This window comes from Heptranchias perlo, chromosome 27, assembly GCF_035084215.1.
Source record: "Heptranchias perlo isolate sHepPer1 chromosome 27, sHepPer1.hap1, whole genome shotgun sequence".
Lineage (NCBI taxonomy): Eukaryota > Metazoa > Chordata > Chondrichthyes > Hexanchiformes > Hexanchidae > Heptranchias > Heptranchias perlo.
Genome location: NC_090351.1, coordinates 26960972 through 26981319, shown reverse-complemented (window position 1 = coordinate 26981319; position 20348 = coordinate 26960972). Strand labels below are relative to the sequence as shown.

Genomic DNA, 20348 nt, shown 5'->3' with positions numbered 1-20348 from the left:
CTTTACTGGGATGGATTTCACGAAGGCGTATCAAAAAGCATTTACCAATATCAAAAAAACATTACTAGCAATTACTGTGTCATTTAAAATTAACAGTTTTGTTCAATTTGATTGGAAATGGAATAGAAAGCTTGTGAGAATAGCTCCTACGTAGAAACATAGAAAATAGGAGCAGGAATAGGCCATTTGGCCCTTCGAGCCTACTCAGCCATTCAATATGATCATGGCTGATCTTCTATCTCAATATCATATTCCCGCTCTCTCCCCATACCCCTTGATGCCTTTTGTGTCTAGAAATCTATCTCGCTCCTTCTTAAATATATTCAGTGACTTGACCTCCACAGCCTTCTGTGGTAGAGAATTCCACAGGTTCACCACCCTCAGTGAAGAAATTTCTCCTCATCTCAGTCCTAAATGTCCTACCCTATATTCTGAGACTGTGACTCCTCATTCTGGACCCCCCAGCCAGGGGAAACAGCCTCCCTGCATCCAGTCTGTCGAGCCCTATCAAAATGTTACCCGTTTCAATGAGACCCCCTCTCATTCTTCTAAACTCGAGTGAATACCGGCCTGGTCAACCCAATCTCTCCTCATATGCCAGTCCTGCCATCTCAGGAACCAGTCTGGTGAACCATCACTGCACTCCTTCTATGGCAAGTATATCCTTTCTTAGGTAAGGAGACCAAAACTGCACACAATATTCCAGGTGTGGTCTCACCAATGCCCTGTATAACTGCAGTAAGGCATCCTTGCTCCTGTACTCAAATCCTCTTGCAACGAAGGCCAACATACCATTTGCCTTCCTAACTGCTTGCTGCACCTGCTTGTTTGCTTTCTGTGGCTTGTGTACAAGGACACCCAGATCCCTTTGGACATCAACATTTCCCAATCTATCACCATTTAAATAATACTCTGCCTTTCTGTTTTTTCCTTCCGAAGTGGATAACTTCGCATTCATCCATGTTATACTGCAAAAGCCATGTATTTGCCCACTCAACTTGTCTAAATCGCCTTGAAGCCTCTGCATCCTCCTCACAATTCACGATCCCACCTAGTTTTGTGTCGTCAGCAAACTTGGAAATATTACATTTGGTTCCCTCATCCAATTCATTGATAGAAATAGTGAATAGCTGGGGCCCAAGCACTGATCCCTGCGGTACCCCACTAGTCACCGCCTGCCACCCCGAAAAAGACGTATTTATTCCTCCTCTCTGTTTCCTGTCTGTTAACCAATTTTCGATCCATGCCAGTATATTACCGCCAATCCCATGTGCTTTAATTTTGCACACTAACCTCTTATGTGGGACCTTATCAAAGGTCTTCTGAAAATCCAAATAAACCACATCCATTGGTTCTCTCTTATCTATTCTACCAGTTACATCCTCAAAAAACTCCAGTAGGTTTGTCAAACATGATTTCCCTTTCATAAATCCATGTTGACTTTGTCTAATCCCATTGATATTTTCTAAGTGTCATGTTATCACATCCATTTTAATAGACTCTAGCATTTTCCCTACTACTGATGTTGGGCTAATCAGTCTGTAGTTCCCTGTTTTCTCTCTCCCTCCTTTTTAAAATAGTGGAGTTACATTTGCCACCCTCCAATCTACAGGAACTGTTCCATAATCTATAGAATTTTGGAAGATGACAACCAATGCATCCACTACTTCCATGGCTACCTCTTAATACTCTGGGACGCAGATCATCATGCCCTGGGTTTCAAACCCTGGCTTTCAGTCCCATTAATTTCTCCAGCACTTTTTTTTTACTAATACTAATTTCCTTCAATTCCTCCTTCTCACGAGTCCCTTGGTTCCCTAGCATTTCTGGGAAGTTATTTGTGTCCTCTTCTGTTTCTTGGAGGGATTTGATTAACTGCTCTGCCATTTCCTTATTCCCCATTATAAATTCTAAAAAAAATTACAGCCTGGTTATGAGGTAAAGCATTTTAAAAACATTTTTTTTTTTTAAAGAGAAAGGCAACAAAGCACCACACTTTGTTCATCTTAAATGAAATGTTTGGCATGAAAACAGAAAATGCTGGAAATATATGGCCGGATAGTCAAAACATTGACCTCATTTTTCTCTATTCAGATGCTGATGGACCTGTGTATTTTTAACATTTTTCTATTTTAATTCGAAGATTTGGAGTGATTTTTTTTTAATCTCTAATTTCTGACAGACCTAGATTAGGTGCTTAAGGAGAAAGTATATTGCACTGGAATGTCATATACTTCAAAATCCTATTAAGGATCATACCTGTACTATTAATGGGATCTGATTTTTTTTTTAAGAAAAGAGAAATCTCACATGAAGGGCTAAGGCCCATAGTCCACGGCACCACCAAGATTGAAATGAGTGGGGTAGGAAAAGAGATAAATCGGCAAGTGGAAATTAGGTGATGCTAAGCTTGAATTTGAAACACCTGTAAATATTAGGAAGGAGGGAGGACTGAGAGTGGTAAAGAATTTTACAGTTTTGACACATCAACATGTATTATACTTCAACACTACTGCTTAGTCAGGCTTCACTTTCAGAAAGGTTGAAGCCAGAATGCTAATTGCAATTTATGCAGAAACAGCAGAACAAAACACTCTCCTGTATCTCATACCTTCATCAGCTCCCTGCCTCCTAACACTCCATAAAATATCACAATATTAATTGCAGTCACATATTAAACAAAATGCAAGTCATGTATGAAGAGTGCAATGTATGAGTATGGAAATATGCGAGTTTTTTTGATGGAGAATTTATCAACTGAACATTTTAATTATAAATAGAACTAAATAATTAGGGTTTAGAAAGAACAACTTTCTACTGAACAGCAACATAAATATTTATTCTAATCATTATACATCTTTTCCATACATATTTTTCTGTTGTCATTCTCTTGAGTATTAAAAAAAAACACAATATATTCCAGATTTAGTCAGCAAACAAGAGTGGGATTAGACTATGTAGCCCTTGCAGAACAACACACAGGTGCAGGTTTGATGGACCAAATGGCCTGTTTCTGTGCTGCAATATTGTATAATTCTATCCCTCCAAGAAACATTTCCAGGATTTTTCAGTGCTGTGAAAAGAAAATATCTTTTCACAGCACTTCCTCTACACTATAACCTCACGGCCACAGCAGGAGACTAACCAACAGTAATCTATGAGAGAGTTTGAAAGCTCATTTAAAACTGAGGTCGAATTCGCCCTCTGAAGTCACATTATATGGGTACTGATTCCAACGGTTATACCCTGTTTACACTGCCCACTCTCCGCTGCAGCTGTGTGCATGTGGAACAAATGCTGAGAGACATGGTATATATATCGAACCGTGGAAAAACAGGATCATTTAGGAACAGTGATACAAGTTCAGAGCTTAGCCAAATTGTTTTGGCATGAAACCTCCTAAAGGGTGAGCTCCTTCATATCGGGCCAAATTAGAAATGCAACATTTAAGGAATTTACCTTTTTCTGAAGTGTGCTGCACACGTCATTGTTGTTCAAAATAGTACAAAAACAGTACAAGATAAAGTAAAAGTGTAGTTGGTTAAATCTGGAATATGTAAAAAGTGCCAAATCAGTGTCAGACTGCTTCAAGTGCTTTGTTGTAACCCCTGGTACTGTGCTTACATGGAACAGTTAGAGCAATAAACATGTTGGAGTGATGTACGGCAAGGGGGACATGAGCAGATCAGTCCATTTCACTGACACCAGTGATTATAGAGCTGACACATTACATGAGAATCCCCCTGCTCTATGTCACTATCAAATCAGTTTTCCTGAAAAGGTGGAACACAATGGCGGAGCCCTATATTTAGGCTTATTACAATAACTGGAGGAACATAAACTAATTAGCTGACATTTATCCTTGAATAAATACTTAAAATTTCTCTTAGTCTTATATTAAAGTTTTCCCCAATAGATGTGAGGCATAGGTAGTTTTACTCCCTAGCACTCCCTTCTCATTTCTGCCAAGAGTTTTACACAATAACACAATCAGCCATTATGCATTGATGGCCAATGCATTTCCATACAATTATAATCCAGTTCAGTGCACAAAGCCTTATGAAAACAGACTACTGTGAAGACTTGAGGGAGGATCTCTTTACAAGATAGTCACCTCCCTAGAAGTATTAGTGACTGCTCATTACCATTAAAAGACTGCTCTACAGTAAGTGCACTCTGTGGTTGTAATGAGACTGGCTTGAACACGACGGGGGAGAAATTTGGTTAGGTCTGCAGTTGGCTGGAATGTCATGGGGCAATCACTCTGTGCACCTGATCATATGGTCAACAGGCTTGAGCGATACTGGTGCTTTGTGCCTCATTTAACAGGTGAGCTGCCAGCGCTTCTCATGCTATTCTTTGGCAACTCACCGAATTGGTGGGGGGGGATCGGGATGCTTATTGGGAGTCACAACACCATTTAAAAGCAGCCAACACCTCTTAAAGGGGAGGTACACTTTGGCTGCAGGCAATTCTATGGTGAACATTGAAAATGGCAGGAATAGCTGGTGCTGCAAGGGCCCCCAGTTTCTTGTATTGGAGGTCGTTGTGTAGGGGGTCAGTAGGAGGAAGCCCTCTTCCCCCAGGGTTGCATAGGGTCTCCAGACAAGTAACCCGGCACCAATGGTAACAAGCTGGCAGGACAGGTCAATTCCAGCAGCACTGTGCCAAGGTCCAGGCTGAAGTTTAATGACCTGAGCAGGACTGTTAAGTTAAGACTCCTACCTCTCATAGCTGTTGCCCTCTGTTGAGCCCTACACCACCTGCATTCCCAGTAATCACAAGGCTTTCCTACCCTTCTTCCCATCACTCCCCTCTAATCATAGCAGTTCATTTCACTGAATCTCCTTCTGCTACTACTGGCACACTCTGCACTTGCTGCTGTCCTCACAATTACTGCCCTCACTTCCCCAAGCCTCTGAAATCTTTCACACAATATCCACACTCTTCTACCCTAGCATGCACATCCTTAAGCCACCTCACTCAGCTACCACTAACACACTCCCTTCCTTTTTGCAGGAAAAGCTGGCACACAATACCTGGGAGCAGGCGTGGACAAGAGGGCGAGCATACATCCACACCATGTCCCCCACTGGAGGAGAAAGTGCTCAACATTGTGGGCAGGGGGCAAGGCAACTGATGAGGCTGGAAGACACATTCCACAGGGTTTCTGCACCTCTTACCCTCTTTTTTCCTTCTCACTCTACACATTCAAAGTGTGGCTGCTATGAGCAGCCATTCATCTGTCTTTGCTTTGCCTTGTCACTAACTGCTAACCCACATCCCCCTGTGGCAGTAATATTCTGCTTTTGGTTTCGGAAGACTGATCTAGTTTAATAAATATTCAGGTTTGCTCAGTCCTGTTCTGCAGTATTTTGTTAGAGCATTCTCAATAACCTGAAAGGGTGGTGGAAACAGATTCAATAGTAACTTATAAAAGGGAATTGGACATATACTTGAAGGGGAAAAATGTGCAGGGCTATGGGGAAAGAGCTGGAGAGTGGGACTAATTGGATAGTTCTTTCAAAGAGCCAGTACAGGCATGATTGGCCAAATGGCCTCCTTCTGTGCTGTATCATTCTATGAACTCCTTCATAAACATCTTTAATGTCAGGTCTGTTATCAGATGTACGATCAATAGCTGGTGGTCTCCATGGTTGTGTGTAATTAGGAACTGCAAAAAATAAAATCCACAGTGCAATTGCTCCCAGATAATCTCTACAATAGGGGAATACCAATACACCAGTCACTTACTTGTCGCTCCGACATGACGTATAGGTACTGCTGATCAGTCGAGAAGCCCATGTCCCTGAGAATCATGCTTCCATCCACCATGACATTGACAGTCTCATAATGACCACCATCACCAGGTGGACCATCTACACGAATCTGTTCAAAAAGAAACAAGAAAATGTAATCATCATTATGTGCATGAATTATCACAACCAGGACATTAAACATGTTATAGTCTCTTAACAGTAAAAATCAGATTAGACCATTTTAAAATGAACAGGCACCGGGGTCCCTCATGAAAATAGAGTTGAAAATGCAGGCATCTTTTTATACTTCCAACCTTTCAGCCCAAATTAGGGTCTTGAACTCTCCTCAGATGTTTTGTTAATTTTCAATTACCTTCTTTTACCTCTCCTCTCATGAAGTTAGTGACTCATTCTCAGAAATCATTAACAGGTACCAGCAGTAACGAGCCCAAGTGGTCATTCTTCATTTGTGAGCCTTGACCAAACAGTCAAAGGGAGATGGAAGAGTAAATATGGAGGCAAATTTCTGAGAAGTGCAAAAACAATAGGATAATAGTAGGGGATTTCAACTACCCTAATATTAATTGGGATACACTCAGTGCAAAAGGTATAGAGGGCACAGAATTCTTAAACTACATTCAGGAGAACATTTTTTAGCCAGTACATAGCATGTCCAACAAGAGAGGGGGCAGTTCTAGATTTAGTTTTAGGGAATGAAGGTGGGCAAGTGGAAGGAGTATCAGTGGGAGAGCATTTTGGTGGTAGAGATCATAATTTAGTTAGATTTAGCATAGTTATGGAAAAGGAGAGATAGAACATGAGTAAAGGTTCTAAATTTGGGAAAGGCCAATTTTACTAAGCTGAGAAGTGATTTAGCAAAAGTGGACTGGAAACAGCTACTTGAAGATAAATCAATGTCAGAGCAGTGGGAGGCATTCAGGGGGTTCAGAGTAAACATGTTCCCACAAAGAAAAAGGGCGGGACTGCCAAATCTAGAGCCCCTGGATGACTAGGGGCATTCAGGGAAGATAAGACAAAAAAGGGAAGCTTATGTCAGACACCAAGAGCTCAATACTGCAGAAAGCCTAGAGGAGTATAGAAAGTGCAGGGGTGAAATTAAAAAGGAAATTAGGAAAGCAAAGAGGGGACATGAAAAAATACTAGCAAGTAAAATTAAGGAAAACCCAAAAATGTTTTATAAATACATAAAGAGCACAAAGAGTAGGGCCTATTAGAGACCAAAAAGGTATCCTATGTGTGGAGGTGGAAGATGAGAGTATGGTTCTTAATGGATACTTTGCATCTGTCTTCACAAAAGAGACGGACGAAGCAGAGATTCTAGTTAAAGGAGGAGGAATGTGAAATATTGGATAGGATAGGATAAACACAGTGGGAGAGGAAGTATTAAGGGATTTAACATCTTTGAAAGTAGATAAATCACCAGGCCCAGATGAAATGTATCCCAGGCTGCTCAGAGAAGGAAGGGAGGAAATAGTGGAGGCTCTGACCATCATTTTCCAAACCTCCCTGGCTACAGGCATTGTGCTGGAGGACTACTAACAGTGCACTGTTTTTAAAAAGGGAGAAATAGACAGACCGAGTAATTCTAGGCCAGTCAGTCTAACCTCGGTGGTGGGCAAATTATTGGAATCAATTCTGAGGGACAGCATAAATTGTCATTTAGAAAAGCATGGGTTAATCAAGGACAGTCAGCATGGATTTGTTAAGAGAAGGTCGTGTCTGACTAACTTGATTGAATTTTTTGAGCAGGAGGGGTGATGAGGGTAACGTGTTTGATGTAGTGTACATGGATTTTAGCAAGACTTTTGACAAGGTCCCACATGGCAGACTGGTCAAAAAAGTAAAAGCCCATGTGACTAGTTGGATCCAAAATTGGCTCAGTGGCAGGAAGCAAAGGATAATGGTTGATGGGTGTTTTTGTGACTGGAAGGCTGTTTCCAGTGGAGTCCCGTAAGGCTCAGTACCAGGTCCCTTGCTTTTTGTGGTATATATTATTGATTTGGACTTGAATGTGGGAGGCTTGATCAAGAAGTTTGCAGATGATACAAAAATTGGCCGTGTGGTTGATAGGAGGAAAGCTGTAGACTGCAGGAAGATATCAATGGGCTGGTCAGGCGGCCAGAAAAGTACCAAGTGGAATTCAATCCAGAGAAGTGTGAGGTAATGCAGTTGGGGAGGGCAAACAAGGCAAGGGGGTACACAATAAATGGGAGGGTACTGAGAGGTGTAGAGGAACAAAGGCGCCTTGGAGTACATGTCCACAGATCCCTGAAGATAAGCAGGACAGGTAGATAAGGTGGTTAAAATGGCATACAGGATACGTGCCTTTCTTAATCGAGGCACAGAAATAACAGCAGGGAGGTTATGCTAGAACTGTATAAAGCATTGGTTAGGCCACAGCTTGAGAACTGCGTACAGTTCTGGTCACCACATTACAGGAAAGATGTGATTACACTGGAAGGGATACAGAGCAGATTCACAAGGATGTTGCCAGGGCTGGAGAATTTTAGCTATGAGAAAAGGGATAGGCTGGGGTTGTTTTCTTTGGAACAAAAGAGGCTGAGGGGAGATGTAATTGAGATATATACAATTATGACAGGACAAGATAGAGTGGATAGGGAAGACCTATTTCACTTAGCAGAGGGGTCAGTGACCAGGGGTATAGATTTAAAGTAATTGATAGAAGGATTAGACGGGAGCTGAGGAGAACTTTTTTCACCCAGGTGGTGGTGGAGGTCTGGAACTCACTGCCAGGAAGGGTGGTGGAGGCAGAAACCCTCAACTCATTTAAAAAGTACTTGGATGTGCACTTGCAGTGCTGTAACCTACAGGGCTACGGACCAAGTGCTGGAAAGTGTCATTAAGCTGGATAACTCTTTTTTGGCCAGCACGGACATGATGGGCTGAATGGCCTCCTTCTGTGCCGTAACTTTCTATGATTCTATGACCACGATTGTTGACAGGAGAGACTATTTGACCAAGTGGAGTATCACAGTCAAGTCTGCTCTTATCAATGTTCATGGGCTCACACGATATTGCAGTGGAGCGAATATCCTGGCCAATTTTTTTCTTTTCTATCCGATAATCATTGATTTCAATTGTACTGTGCCCAAATAAGATCATACATGGGTAAAACCTTCCTGATCTGTAAACCTCAGAGCCTCATCCCATGGTATATTTACTCACTGAGCCACTAAAGAACTATTCCTAGATTATGAATTCGTTTACTGAAATGATAACCTGTTAAAGGCAGAAACAAAGCTGGGATTCAACTCACAATGTTCAAAATAAGAGGAACAAAATAACTAATAGTAAAAGTTTAGAAAATCACTTATAACTTTAGAATTTAAATGTTAAGAAATCTGATGAGGAATCCATTATATCAGAGGAAGAGAGATGACGGGCTAGAAATTCGGCTATGTAGCATCTGTTTTTCAGGCGCTTTGCGGCTTCCTGAGGTCCCAAAATGGCGTCCAGAATGCGCACGTTTGCTTCTAGCATGGCGTGCGCCGGATGCCATCTTGGTAAAGGGGTTCGTGCAGGCATAGATAACTAACGCTGGCAGTTTGTAAGGCGAATGCGGGTTAGGTCAGTGTGCAACACTGATTTAAAGGGATAGATACCATTTTGGCACTCAATGCTCCAGGCACAAGGCACTGTCTTAACCACAGCCAGCTAAACATGTTGTAGGCAGTCTGGAGAACCCCCACCAGTGTTATTTAAAGGGATAATTTACAGGCTAGTTGCTGGATTATTGCTTCTGGCTGCTGATGCATTTGTAGCTGTTTTTGGAGGTCTCCTATACATGAAGACTAGGACTAGGGGACATAACCTAACATTTCGAGCCAGGATTTGCAGAGGTGAAGTTAGGAAATGCTTCTACACGCAAAGGGTGGTAGAAGTTTGGAACGCTCTTCTGCAAACAGCAGTTGATGCTAGCTCAATTGTTAATTTTAAATCTGAGATTGATAGATTTTTTGTTAATTAAGGGTGTCAAGGGGTATGGGGCTAAGGCGGATATATGGCGTTAGGTCACAGACCAACCATGATCTTACTGAATGGCGGAACAGGCTCAAGGGGCTAAATGCCACTGCCACTTGCTGCCTCCTGTTACGCACCACCTTCTTCCGCAAGAAAGCAGGACATGTGTCGGTGAATGTCCTGCAGGATGTTTGAGTGATGTGCCTGTCATTCTTGAATCGCTGCCAGTGTGTGTGACCTGTGAGTTGTGGGTGTGCAGCTTGCAACTGTGGTAATGTGTGAGGGTGAGAGGAAGCATCTGATTGGAAGAGTTGAGTACTGATTGAAAGAGCTTGTTGCTATGTGGGTGATGGGGGGTGTTATGCGTGGAGCAGTGGATGCGGCTAGTGGTACAGTTGGTAGGAGATGTCACTTGACAGTTGACCTCACTCACCTTGACCACTCGTGTCAAAGCATGGAACTTCTTCCTGCACTGCATCCATGTTCGTGGTGCTATGCACCTGGCATTGACTTCATCCCCTACTGCCTCTAGAGCATTTCTCAGGAGGGCCTCTTACCCTCTGCGGATATAAGATGCCTGTCCACCTCTTGCACCAAGGCCTCTAGTGCATCAGCAGAAAACCTTGGTCACGCTCTCTCGCAGGCCTGGTGCAAACTCAGATCCGCAGATTCGTGAGGTCTGGCATGCAGATTGGAGGATGTGGGATTTAGTAGTGCGCAACCTTTATTCAATGTTTTAACATAGCTCATCTGTTTGTAAACATAGCGACGGGACCTGCATCTGTGTTTTACACGTGCGATGTATGATCTCTGTTCAGACTCAGGTGCAAAATATAAGATATGGGTCCGCACAAAGAGGTGCAGGCAACTCATGCAATATCTGGGCCCCCCTGCCGGTGAGAAGTGCGAAGTTGGTGAGAACACTGCAGACAGGCCTGGTTGCTGCGCTACAATCAGGTAAATGAGGCAGCACGAATCTCGCATGCTGCCGACATCAGAACATCCGGGCGCGGGTTAATCGAAAGAGGAGAGGGCGAGAAGGATGCTCTATGAAAATTTGGGTTGTCATACTGAACAAAGTACTGAAAGTACATAAAATCTACAGCGCGAAACAGACCATTTGGCCCAAAGTTTATGCCATTGTTTGTTCTCCATACGAGCCTCCTCCCACTTGAATTACCTCTTCCCACCCTGCTCCATATCCCTCTCTTCTATTCTCCCTCATGTATGCATCAAGCCTCCCCTTAAATGTGTCAATGCTACCTTTGTCAATGTCTCCAAGTGGCAGTGAGCTCACAGTCTCACCACTCTCAGTGTAAAGAAATTCCTCCTAAACTCTATTTGATTGGTTAGTGGCTGCCTTTTATTGTGCCCCCTTGTTCTGGATTCACAAACAAGTGGGAACAGTTTCTCCATAGCTACTCTATTGAATCCTTTCATCAAAGTGTATCTGGCTTGCTCACTTTATCTGATCTGATGCTAACATTGCAGAAGTGTTGCATTCTGTAGCACTCAACATTCTTCATTTTGATTAGCCCAAACAATAAATGAAACTAAAATAATTACAAGCCATTTTAAAAGTGTTGCATATCAATTGGGGGTTTATTTAACTGAGTACCAAGTTCATTCAAATCTGCAGTTCCACAAGAAGTTTCAACCAATTTCACAAATATTTGCAATTAAGTTTTATTTTGGGATAAGCAGAAGTTAATTCCTTTCACAGGAATATAGAATACAAGCAGGGAACGATCTTAGTGTAGCAAAAGAACAGGATTCACGCACCATAAATATAATGAACAGTACAGTATATACTGGAGAATCTGTACATCGGCTAACCATGTCACGCATTATGTATGTAGAATATTTTGCCAAATGTGCAGTTAGAGGATAATTTGATGTTTCTGTTAAATAATAATTTACAGCTAAAAAGGTATTAATTGCTTGGAATGAATACAACAGGCATAGTGAGCGCAGTGTTTACCAAACTGCTTAATGTATAATTACTCACTTGTATTTACAGAATAGTTGTCATGAAGACAGCAATTTCTGGCCAACACAAAATGATGATTGAAGATAGAAATGTTTATTCCTCAATTTTTCCAACGTCATAAACTTGCTGCACACCGAAATGTATTGGCTTTATGTTTATTAACAGCAAAAAAAACCCTGAAATTTACTGACTGCACAAAATGGAATATTGCATTCTGGACTAGACAAAGCATTGAATTCTAACCAGATAAGCACCAACCAGTGTATTTGTACAGAGTATGACAAGCACACGTACTATAAGGATGTGCTCGTAAAACAATTATGCCCTATTCATATAGCCCTTGATACTGTAGAATTAATTCAATTATCTGAATAAACTGTGTACAGCTTTTTGAGTGGCGATGTGTCGAAGGTACCCTGATGTGACTTAACATATCTTTGCATGACAGGCTGCACTCATTACATATTAAGTATCTGTGATGGCATTCACAAAATCAAAATAATCAAACTGACTGGATTTCTATAGAAGGTTCCTTCAAAGAGGTACGATCAATAGCAACAGTGGACTTCCGCATGTATTGTACCAAGGAATTGAACACAAGATCAATCAAGGGCAAGATGGTCTTTCTGCCTTGTCAGTTTTCTGTGAGGGAACATGGGGAGTTAATTTATGGTTAAATATTTCTACATTAATAAATTAATTTCCCCTCTGGCCATAGTCACAATAAAAAAAAGTGCTTTGCCAGCGGACGGTACTGACATGATATAATAATGCAATATATTTGCAGTCAATGAAGTTTTCAACAGGTTTCAAATAGAATACTTACCTACCATCAAATTGTCACCATTTATAGTATTTTGGAATAACAAAATTATTTGAAGTTAAGCTAACCTTAATTACAGTTTTCTTACACACTAATTACAAAATTTTAATCAATCATTGCATCTCGTCAAGTAATCACTTCTTAGTCTTGTGTGAACTAAAGTTGAACTGATGAATAATCCCTTGGAATCCATGAATAATCACTGGCACTAAATGATTATTCTCCTATTTTTAATCAAATTAGCTGCAGAATTTTACCTTTCTTTTGTGAATATATTCTCCAGAGCTCCTCTCACATTCTAGAAATACGTATCAGCCTTGCAATTCTACTGTGTAATAGGAAGCTTAAGAATACACTCTCAAAAACGAATTAAGATCAGTCAATCCTAAGATACCTTACACATATAGGTACCGTCTGCATAGAAAAAATTGCAATTGTCTTTCTCATTGCAATATTGATTGGACAATAAAATGTGACGAGTGAATATTTTATTTGTCACTTCTCTTCCCACCCACCTACAGTAGATTCATCCAGCAGGCTGACAGGAGAATCAACAGTGAACAGCAAGTTATAGTCACAGACATTTATGATGAGTTGCAAATGGAGTTTTTGGCATGAATAGTGTGGTTTAAGTTAAATCAGAATTTACTGCCAATGGAAATGTATTATTATACAAACAAATGTCACTCCTAAATGGTCAGGAGTGACGTGAGTAATTTCTAAATGGCTATTGTGGATTGAGTTGTTTGAGGGTAATCAGGCCTTGTGACAATGTAGGTGTTGAGGGCTGTACGACTGTGGTAAGTAATTTCACACCCTCTCCCTGAAGTTATTCTTTCACCCCTCAACAGAGAGAGAATAAAAAACAACAAAGGCCACATCTATCTATAATCAACATGGCTCAGTGGTAGAACACTCATCTGAGTCAGAAGGTCGAGAGTTAAAGCCCCATCCCAGAGACTTGAGTACTTAATCTAGGCTGACAGTTCAGGGCAGTATTGAGGGCGTATTACATTGTCAGAGAAGCTGACTTTCAACTGAACTGTTAAAGAGAGGCCTGCCTGTTTAGGTGGATGTAAAAGATCCCATGGCACTATTCGAAGAAGAGCGGAGGAATTGCTCCAGTGTCCTGGCCAATATTTATACCTCAATCAACACCACCAAAAAGAGATTGTCTGGTCAATTATCTCATTGCTGTTTGTAGGGCCTTCTTGTATGCATTGGTTACCACGTTTCCCTACAAAACAACAGTGACTACACTTCAAAAGTAATTTATTGGCTAAGAAGCAGTTTACGATATTCTAAGGACATAAAAGGCTCTATATAAATGGAAGTTCCTTTTCTGAATGAATCCAAAATGTAGTCTGATGTGTTGCAGAAAGTTATTTTGAAATTTATGTATTTGTGCAACAAGAAAATGTTTTCTATACCTTATTTTAAAACAATTCATTGGAATCCAGCTACAGCATAAACCAGGATACTAAAGGCCTTTGTTAGAAAGCATATAAATATACCCTTTGGATGACTGACCTTGGTCTGGTAAAGCACAACAGCGCCATGCTAAACAGGACTGAGTTTGGTTTAATGGAGCCCCTTGCAAAGAATCATGTTGATCCTCTTCCAATACATGCACAGCAATTGAATGCCTATTGTTCAGTACAGCCCACAGTGCACCAGGGAGATTCTGCAAACTGTAATTGCCAGCCACATGCCTCTGTTCAATTTTGCAGTTATGATACCACTTCAGTCATTCTTAGGCCTTCTGAGACCTTCTTCACCTCCAGGCTTTGCTGACCTGGATTCTAAACCAAGTTACTCTGAATTAGAATTTTCTACTGGCCACAATTGCATTGTCAAAGTTCAGCTGAATGAGGTCACGTGCTCACACTGTCTGCTACCTCCCCCTGCAACCCCCCATCATATGCAGAAACACAGCAATTAATCTCGATTTAGTAACTTATAAACAGTTTCATTATGGTATAAATGTATTAGGTGCAAGTTGACTGTGGTTGATTGGGGAACTACATTAAAAGGTATGACGGTAGACAGGCAATAGCTAACACTTAAAGAATTAATACATAATTTGCAGCAAATATATATTCCTTTAAGGTATAAAAACCCAACAGGAAAAGTGGTCCAACCATGGCTAACGAGAAATTAAAGATAGTATTAAATCAAAGGAAGAGGCATATAAAGTTGCCAGAAAAAGTAGTAAGCCTGAGGATTGGGAGCATTTTAGAATTCAACAAAGGAGGACCAAGAAATTGATAAAGAAAGGGAAAATAGAATGAGAGTAAACTAGCAAGAAACATAAAAATGGATTGTAAAGCTTCGACAGATAAGTAAAAAGGAAAAGACTGGCAAAGGCAAATGTGGGTCCCTTACAGACAGAGACGGGAGAATTTATAATGGGGAATCAGGAAATGGCAGAGAAATTAAACAAATACTATGGGCTCGAATTTAGCAGGCCTGCGGGTTCCCAGCGGGTGGTCCTCCGGGAACGTGGTCAACACGCTCGGCGAAATTAGTGGGTTGCCCACGCAATCGTAGCAGGCAACCCACTAATAGGAATCAATTACCTGCTCCTCCGGGGTCCACGGCGCTGGCCTGCGCGTCGGTCGGGCTGCGCATGCGCAGTACGATCTGTCAGCTGGAGGCGCTCTAGTTAAAGGTGCAGTCCTCCACTGACAGATGCTGCAACCAATGGGACAAATTGCAGCATGGAGCAGCCCAGGGGGAAGGCTTCTCCCAGTTTAATGATGCCTCACCCCAGGTATCATCAGATGGGGTGAGGAGGAGGGGGAGGACACAGATCTTCCCCCCGGCGGGCGGGAGGAAGCGGTCTGCCTCTGCCACCAAGAAGGCCTGGCTCGAGGTGGCAGAGGGGGTCACCTGCGCCACCAACATATCGCCCACCTGCATACAGTGCAGGAGGCGCTGCAATGACCGCAGTAGGTCAGCCGCAGTGAGAACACGAAGTCTTTCCCCTACACTCCGTCTGCCACAACACTGCCCCCACCCCACATCTCCTTCGGCACCGCCAACACTATTCTGTCACATCACCCTTCATACCCACTCACACCCCATCCTCATCTTACCTCCACCTACTCACCCTGCCACTAACACGCAACCCACTCCTCATACAATCTCATTGCTCCATCCCATACTCACCCTCTCGTGCATCTCCCTCACGGCCAGCCTCACTCAACCTGCCACCACCTGTGCTGCAGCCACAGGGCATGCATCACATATGTGCAGTAGGCAGCGTAAGGCAAACGTCTCGTCAGCATGAAGGGGGTGCACAAGGGTGTCTGAGGGTTTGTCATGGGTGTTACCCATATTGAATTTCAGAGCAACAAACAGCACACATTATATTGACACCACCACTGCCATGTCTCCGCGAATCCTGTCCGTTGTGTCCAATAATGCCCGCTCCTGGGTATCACTATGAGGACCCACCACTGATGCCACCCATCGTGTTACTGCAGAGTAGGTGCAGGTGTATTTGCAGGGCTCGTCCGCGCAGACGACTGAGAGACATCGGCGGTGTAGCCGGCTGCACCCTGGAAGGATGCGGAGGAGAAGGTGTGGAGGGCAGTGGTGACTTTGCCAGCGACAGGTAAGCAGTTGGTGCTGGGGCCAGCCAGGAGCAGCTCGGCATGAAAGAGGCTGCAGATCTCCACGACTACATGTCGAGCGAATCTGCGCCTCCCTCTGCACTGCTGCTCGGAGAGGTCCGGGGAGCTGCGCCTCGGTCTGTGGACCCTGTGGCGAGGGTAGTGCCCTCTGCGACGCGTCTCTCTCTGCGGTAGCCCTCCCTTCTGCTGTGCAGGTGGGCGTGCAACAACACCGTGTTGGGGGGATCCACGTCTCTGCGGCAGACGGCATGGACTGCGAGGCTGCTGGTGCTGGTCATGCTCTTCGTCCTCCGAGGGTCTCCACACACCACCCAACTGGCAGGTGTTGGTCTGAGGGGTTGTGCAGGGTAGGTGTGTGGTTCCTCGGACTGGGGTTGCGGTTTCGTGTCGGTCTGTCCTCTGGCTTGGCGGAGGGTGGTGGAGGGCAGGGGTTGCCCTATGTGACGCGGTGGCCTCCTGCGTGGGTGAGGGCTCTCCCCCGTGGAGCGCACCTTGGCACCTGCCACAGGCTGCTGGCTGCAACACGCCTGGTTGGAGGGAGACTGTTTCCCCCAGTGTGTGAAGCTCACTGCCTTGAACCTAAAATCCCACGCTTCCTCTTTTGACAGCTGCTTCAGCTCATTAACTGACCACAACGAGCAAGGTAAGTACTCTCAAGTGGAACCCCGCTGGCTTTAATTGCCTGCGGGATTCCCACCAGCGGGGCTTGCGCGCGCAGCCCCGCACGTCAGCGCGGTACCCGGAAGTGGCCGGGATTTCGTCACGATCCGGTCACGTGACCGGATATCGGGATTTTCGGGGCCACCCCGCTGGGAGCCCGCCGGAAACACGATCCTAAAATCGAGCCCTATATGTCTGTCTTCGTAGAAGACACAAAAAACCTTCCAGAAATACTGGAGAACCAAGGGTCTGGCAAAAATGAGGAACTGAAAGAAATTAGTATTAGTAAAAAAAAAGTACTCGAGAAATTAATGGGACTGAAAGTCGATAAATCCCAAGGGCCTGATGATCAACATTCCAGGGTTTTGTAAGAGTTGGCTATAGAGATAGTGGATGCATTGGTTGTCATCTTCCAAAATTCTATAGATTCCGGAATGGTTCCTGCAGATTGGAGGGTAGCAAATGTAACCCTACTATTTAAGATAGGAGGGAGAGAGAAAACAAGGAACTACAGACCTGTTAGCCTGACATCAGTAGTAGGGAAAATGCTAGAATCTATTATAAAGGATGTGATAACAGGACACTTAGAAAATAATAATAGGATTTGGCAGAGTCAACTTGGGTTTATGAAAGGGAAATCATGTTTGACAAACCTACTGGAGTTTTTTTGAGGATGTAACTAGTAGAATAGATAAGGGGGAACCAGTGGATGTGGTGTATTTGGATTTTCAGAAAGCTTTCGATGAAGTCCCACACAGGAGGTTGGTGAACAAAGTTAGAGCACATGGATTTGGGGGTAATATACTGGCATGGATTGAGAATTGGTTAACAGACAGAAAACAGAGAGTAGGAATAAACGGGTCTTTTTCAGGTTGGCAGACTGTGACTAGTGGGGTACTGCAGGGATCGGTGCTTGGGCCCCAGCAATTCACAATCTATATCAATGATTTGGATGAGGGGGCCAAATGTAATATTTCCAAGTTTGCTGATGACACAAAACTAGGTGGGAATGTGAGTTGTGAGGAGGATGCAAAGAGGATTCAAGGGGATACAGACAGGCTAAGTGAGTGGGCAAGAACATGGCAGATGGAATATAATGTGGAAAAATGTGAAATTATCCACTTTGGTGGGAAAAACAGAAATGCAGAGTATTTTTTTAAATGGTGGGAGATTGGGAAATGTTGATCTTCAAAAGGGACCTGGGTGTCCTTGTACATGAGTCACTGAAAGCTAACATGCAGGTGCAGCAAGCAATTAGGAAGGCAAATGGTATATTGGCCTTGATTACAAGAGGATTTGAGTACAGGAGTGAAGCTGTCTTACTGCAATTATATAGGGCCTTGGTGAGACTGCACCTGCAGTATTGTGTACAATTTTGGTCTCCTTACCTAAGAAAGGATATACTTGCCATAGAGGGAGTGCAACAAAGGTTCACCAGACTGATTCCTGGGATGGCGGGATTGTCGTATGAGGAGAGATTGAGTAGATTAGGCCTGTATTCTCTAGAGTTTAGAAGAATGAGAGGTGATCTCACTGAAACATACAAAATTCTTACAGGGCTTGACAGGGTAGACGCAAGGAGGATGTTTCCCCTGGCTGGGGAGTCTAGAACCAGGGGTCACAGTCTCACAATAAAGGGGTAGGCCATTTAGAACTGAGATGAGGAGAAACTTCTTCACTCAGAGGGCAGTGAATCTTTGGAATTCTCTACTCCAGAGGGCTATGGAGGCTCAATCATTGAGTACATTCAAAACAGAGATCGATAGATTTCTAGATATTAAAGGCATCAAGGGATATGGGGATGGTGCAGGAAAATGACGTTGAGGTAGAAGATCAGCCATGATCTCGTTGAATGTCGGAGCAGGCTCGAGGGGCCGGATGGCCGACTCCTGCTTCTATTTCTTATGTTCTAAATGATCAATATAAAGGACACTCGTTTGCATTTTTAATTCAGAACCTGTAAACATATACAGTAAAATAAGGGGAAGAAAACTGTGGACCCAGACAGGAACAATTGTTCTTATTAGGGCAAAAATATGTTGTTTTCTATGAAAACCTGTTAAAGAATGAAACTGGAAGCACCAGTCTGTGAGCAACATCAAACATTAGACTCTCAGAAATAAGACCCAAGTTTGAATACAGTCCTGCTTGCTGCTGTCTTCCTAGCAAGACTCAAACTTGCACTTCTCAATGTCGAGAAACCAAGTAATAACAATCCTCCTTTGGGGGAAGTGGGGGGGCAGTGGTAGAAAGACAGTGACAAGTAGAGTTTCTTTGAGGTTGAGCTGGTCCAAGATCATACACCTCTGCAATGGGAGATTGGAACCAGGTTGATCCTTTATGATCCTTTATGGCAGACTCAGTAATCCAATACCAGAGCCAGGCAGGTCTGCAATATTCTCGGACGCTGTTGATAATTGACCATCCAGCCTGGCTTATTGATGGGGCCTGGAGAGGTAGACTCATCACTGGGGCTGTAATTTTTTTTCCAGCTCGACAAGCCAATTTCTCTATCAGGCAGGACATTGCTAGGTAGACAACAAGCAAGAAAGTTACCAGTGCCCCGTGTTGGCTTTACTTGGTTAAGTGCCAATCATGACTGACATTTGCAGTTGCCTTCGCTCAAAATGGTTGAGTTTACCATTCTCAGTGGCAATATTCTCTTAAAAAAAACCTGAAATTTTAAACATGTTTAACGTAGAATGGCTTATCTAAATGAACCAATTAGGCAATCAATAGGTACATATTGGCTTCAGAATACACTTATTGCCCTGCGGGAAAGGGGGAACATGTTGAAGTGGAGATGACTGCATCAAGTCCAAAAATAATCCGCTTTCCCACATAAACACTCTGACACACGAGTTGGAATACATTTTGAAGCAGTCCTAAAAAAGAACATTTGAGTCTTAGAGGTGTTGCAGGCCACTAACTATGTGAAACCTAGAGCTTGAGCTATCCAATATGAAAGAATACTCTGGTAACTGCATCTTACACATCTAATCAAATGAGAAATCAAAATGTAATGATCGGCAGCCCTGAACCCTAATTAACCATTTTCCTGGCAATCATGTCTTTGTCCCGTAATGTCAATCAGCTGCTTTGAGGGGCCTGCTGGCTCTAATGGAAATGTTCTGTCCTGTAGTTTGGGCCCTGACATCACTGCAGGCAAGTACATCAACCACTTAGAGTTAAAAACAAACCAATCAATAATTCAACAAGGAAGATGCAGAAGACATAAAGCCGGTCTGTCCGTAGAAATGAAAAAGGTGGTTAAAGTTGTTTCAAAGAAATGAGGAAAATTCCATTACAATAACTACAGAGAACAAGAAGCTGCTGGTCTGACCTCTGCTGATGTTGGTAGATGTCTGAATAGTTCAGTGCACATTTAAACACTATAATGTGAATAGGATGAATTCATCCTATACCTTCATTAGCCAGCATGAATTTGCATTCAATAATACAATTGGATTTGTGTC

General features: G+C 43.0%; 1 protein-coding gene across 2 annotated transcripts in view; it reads right to left on the bottom strand.

Moving 5' to 3' along the window:
* LOC137344479 (plexin-A2-like) overlaps nt 1–20348 on the bottom strand; it is a 394264-nt gene that overhangs the window by 220677 nt on the left and 153239 nt on the right. For both annotated transcript variants that reach the window (XM_068007472.1, XM_068007473.1), the window contains exon 5: nt 5755–5889. In XM_068007472.1, the coding sequence (XP_067863573.1) occupies nt 5755–5889 (135 nt within the window). The remainder of the gene's footprint in view (nt 1–5754; nt 5890–20348) is intronic.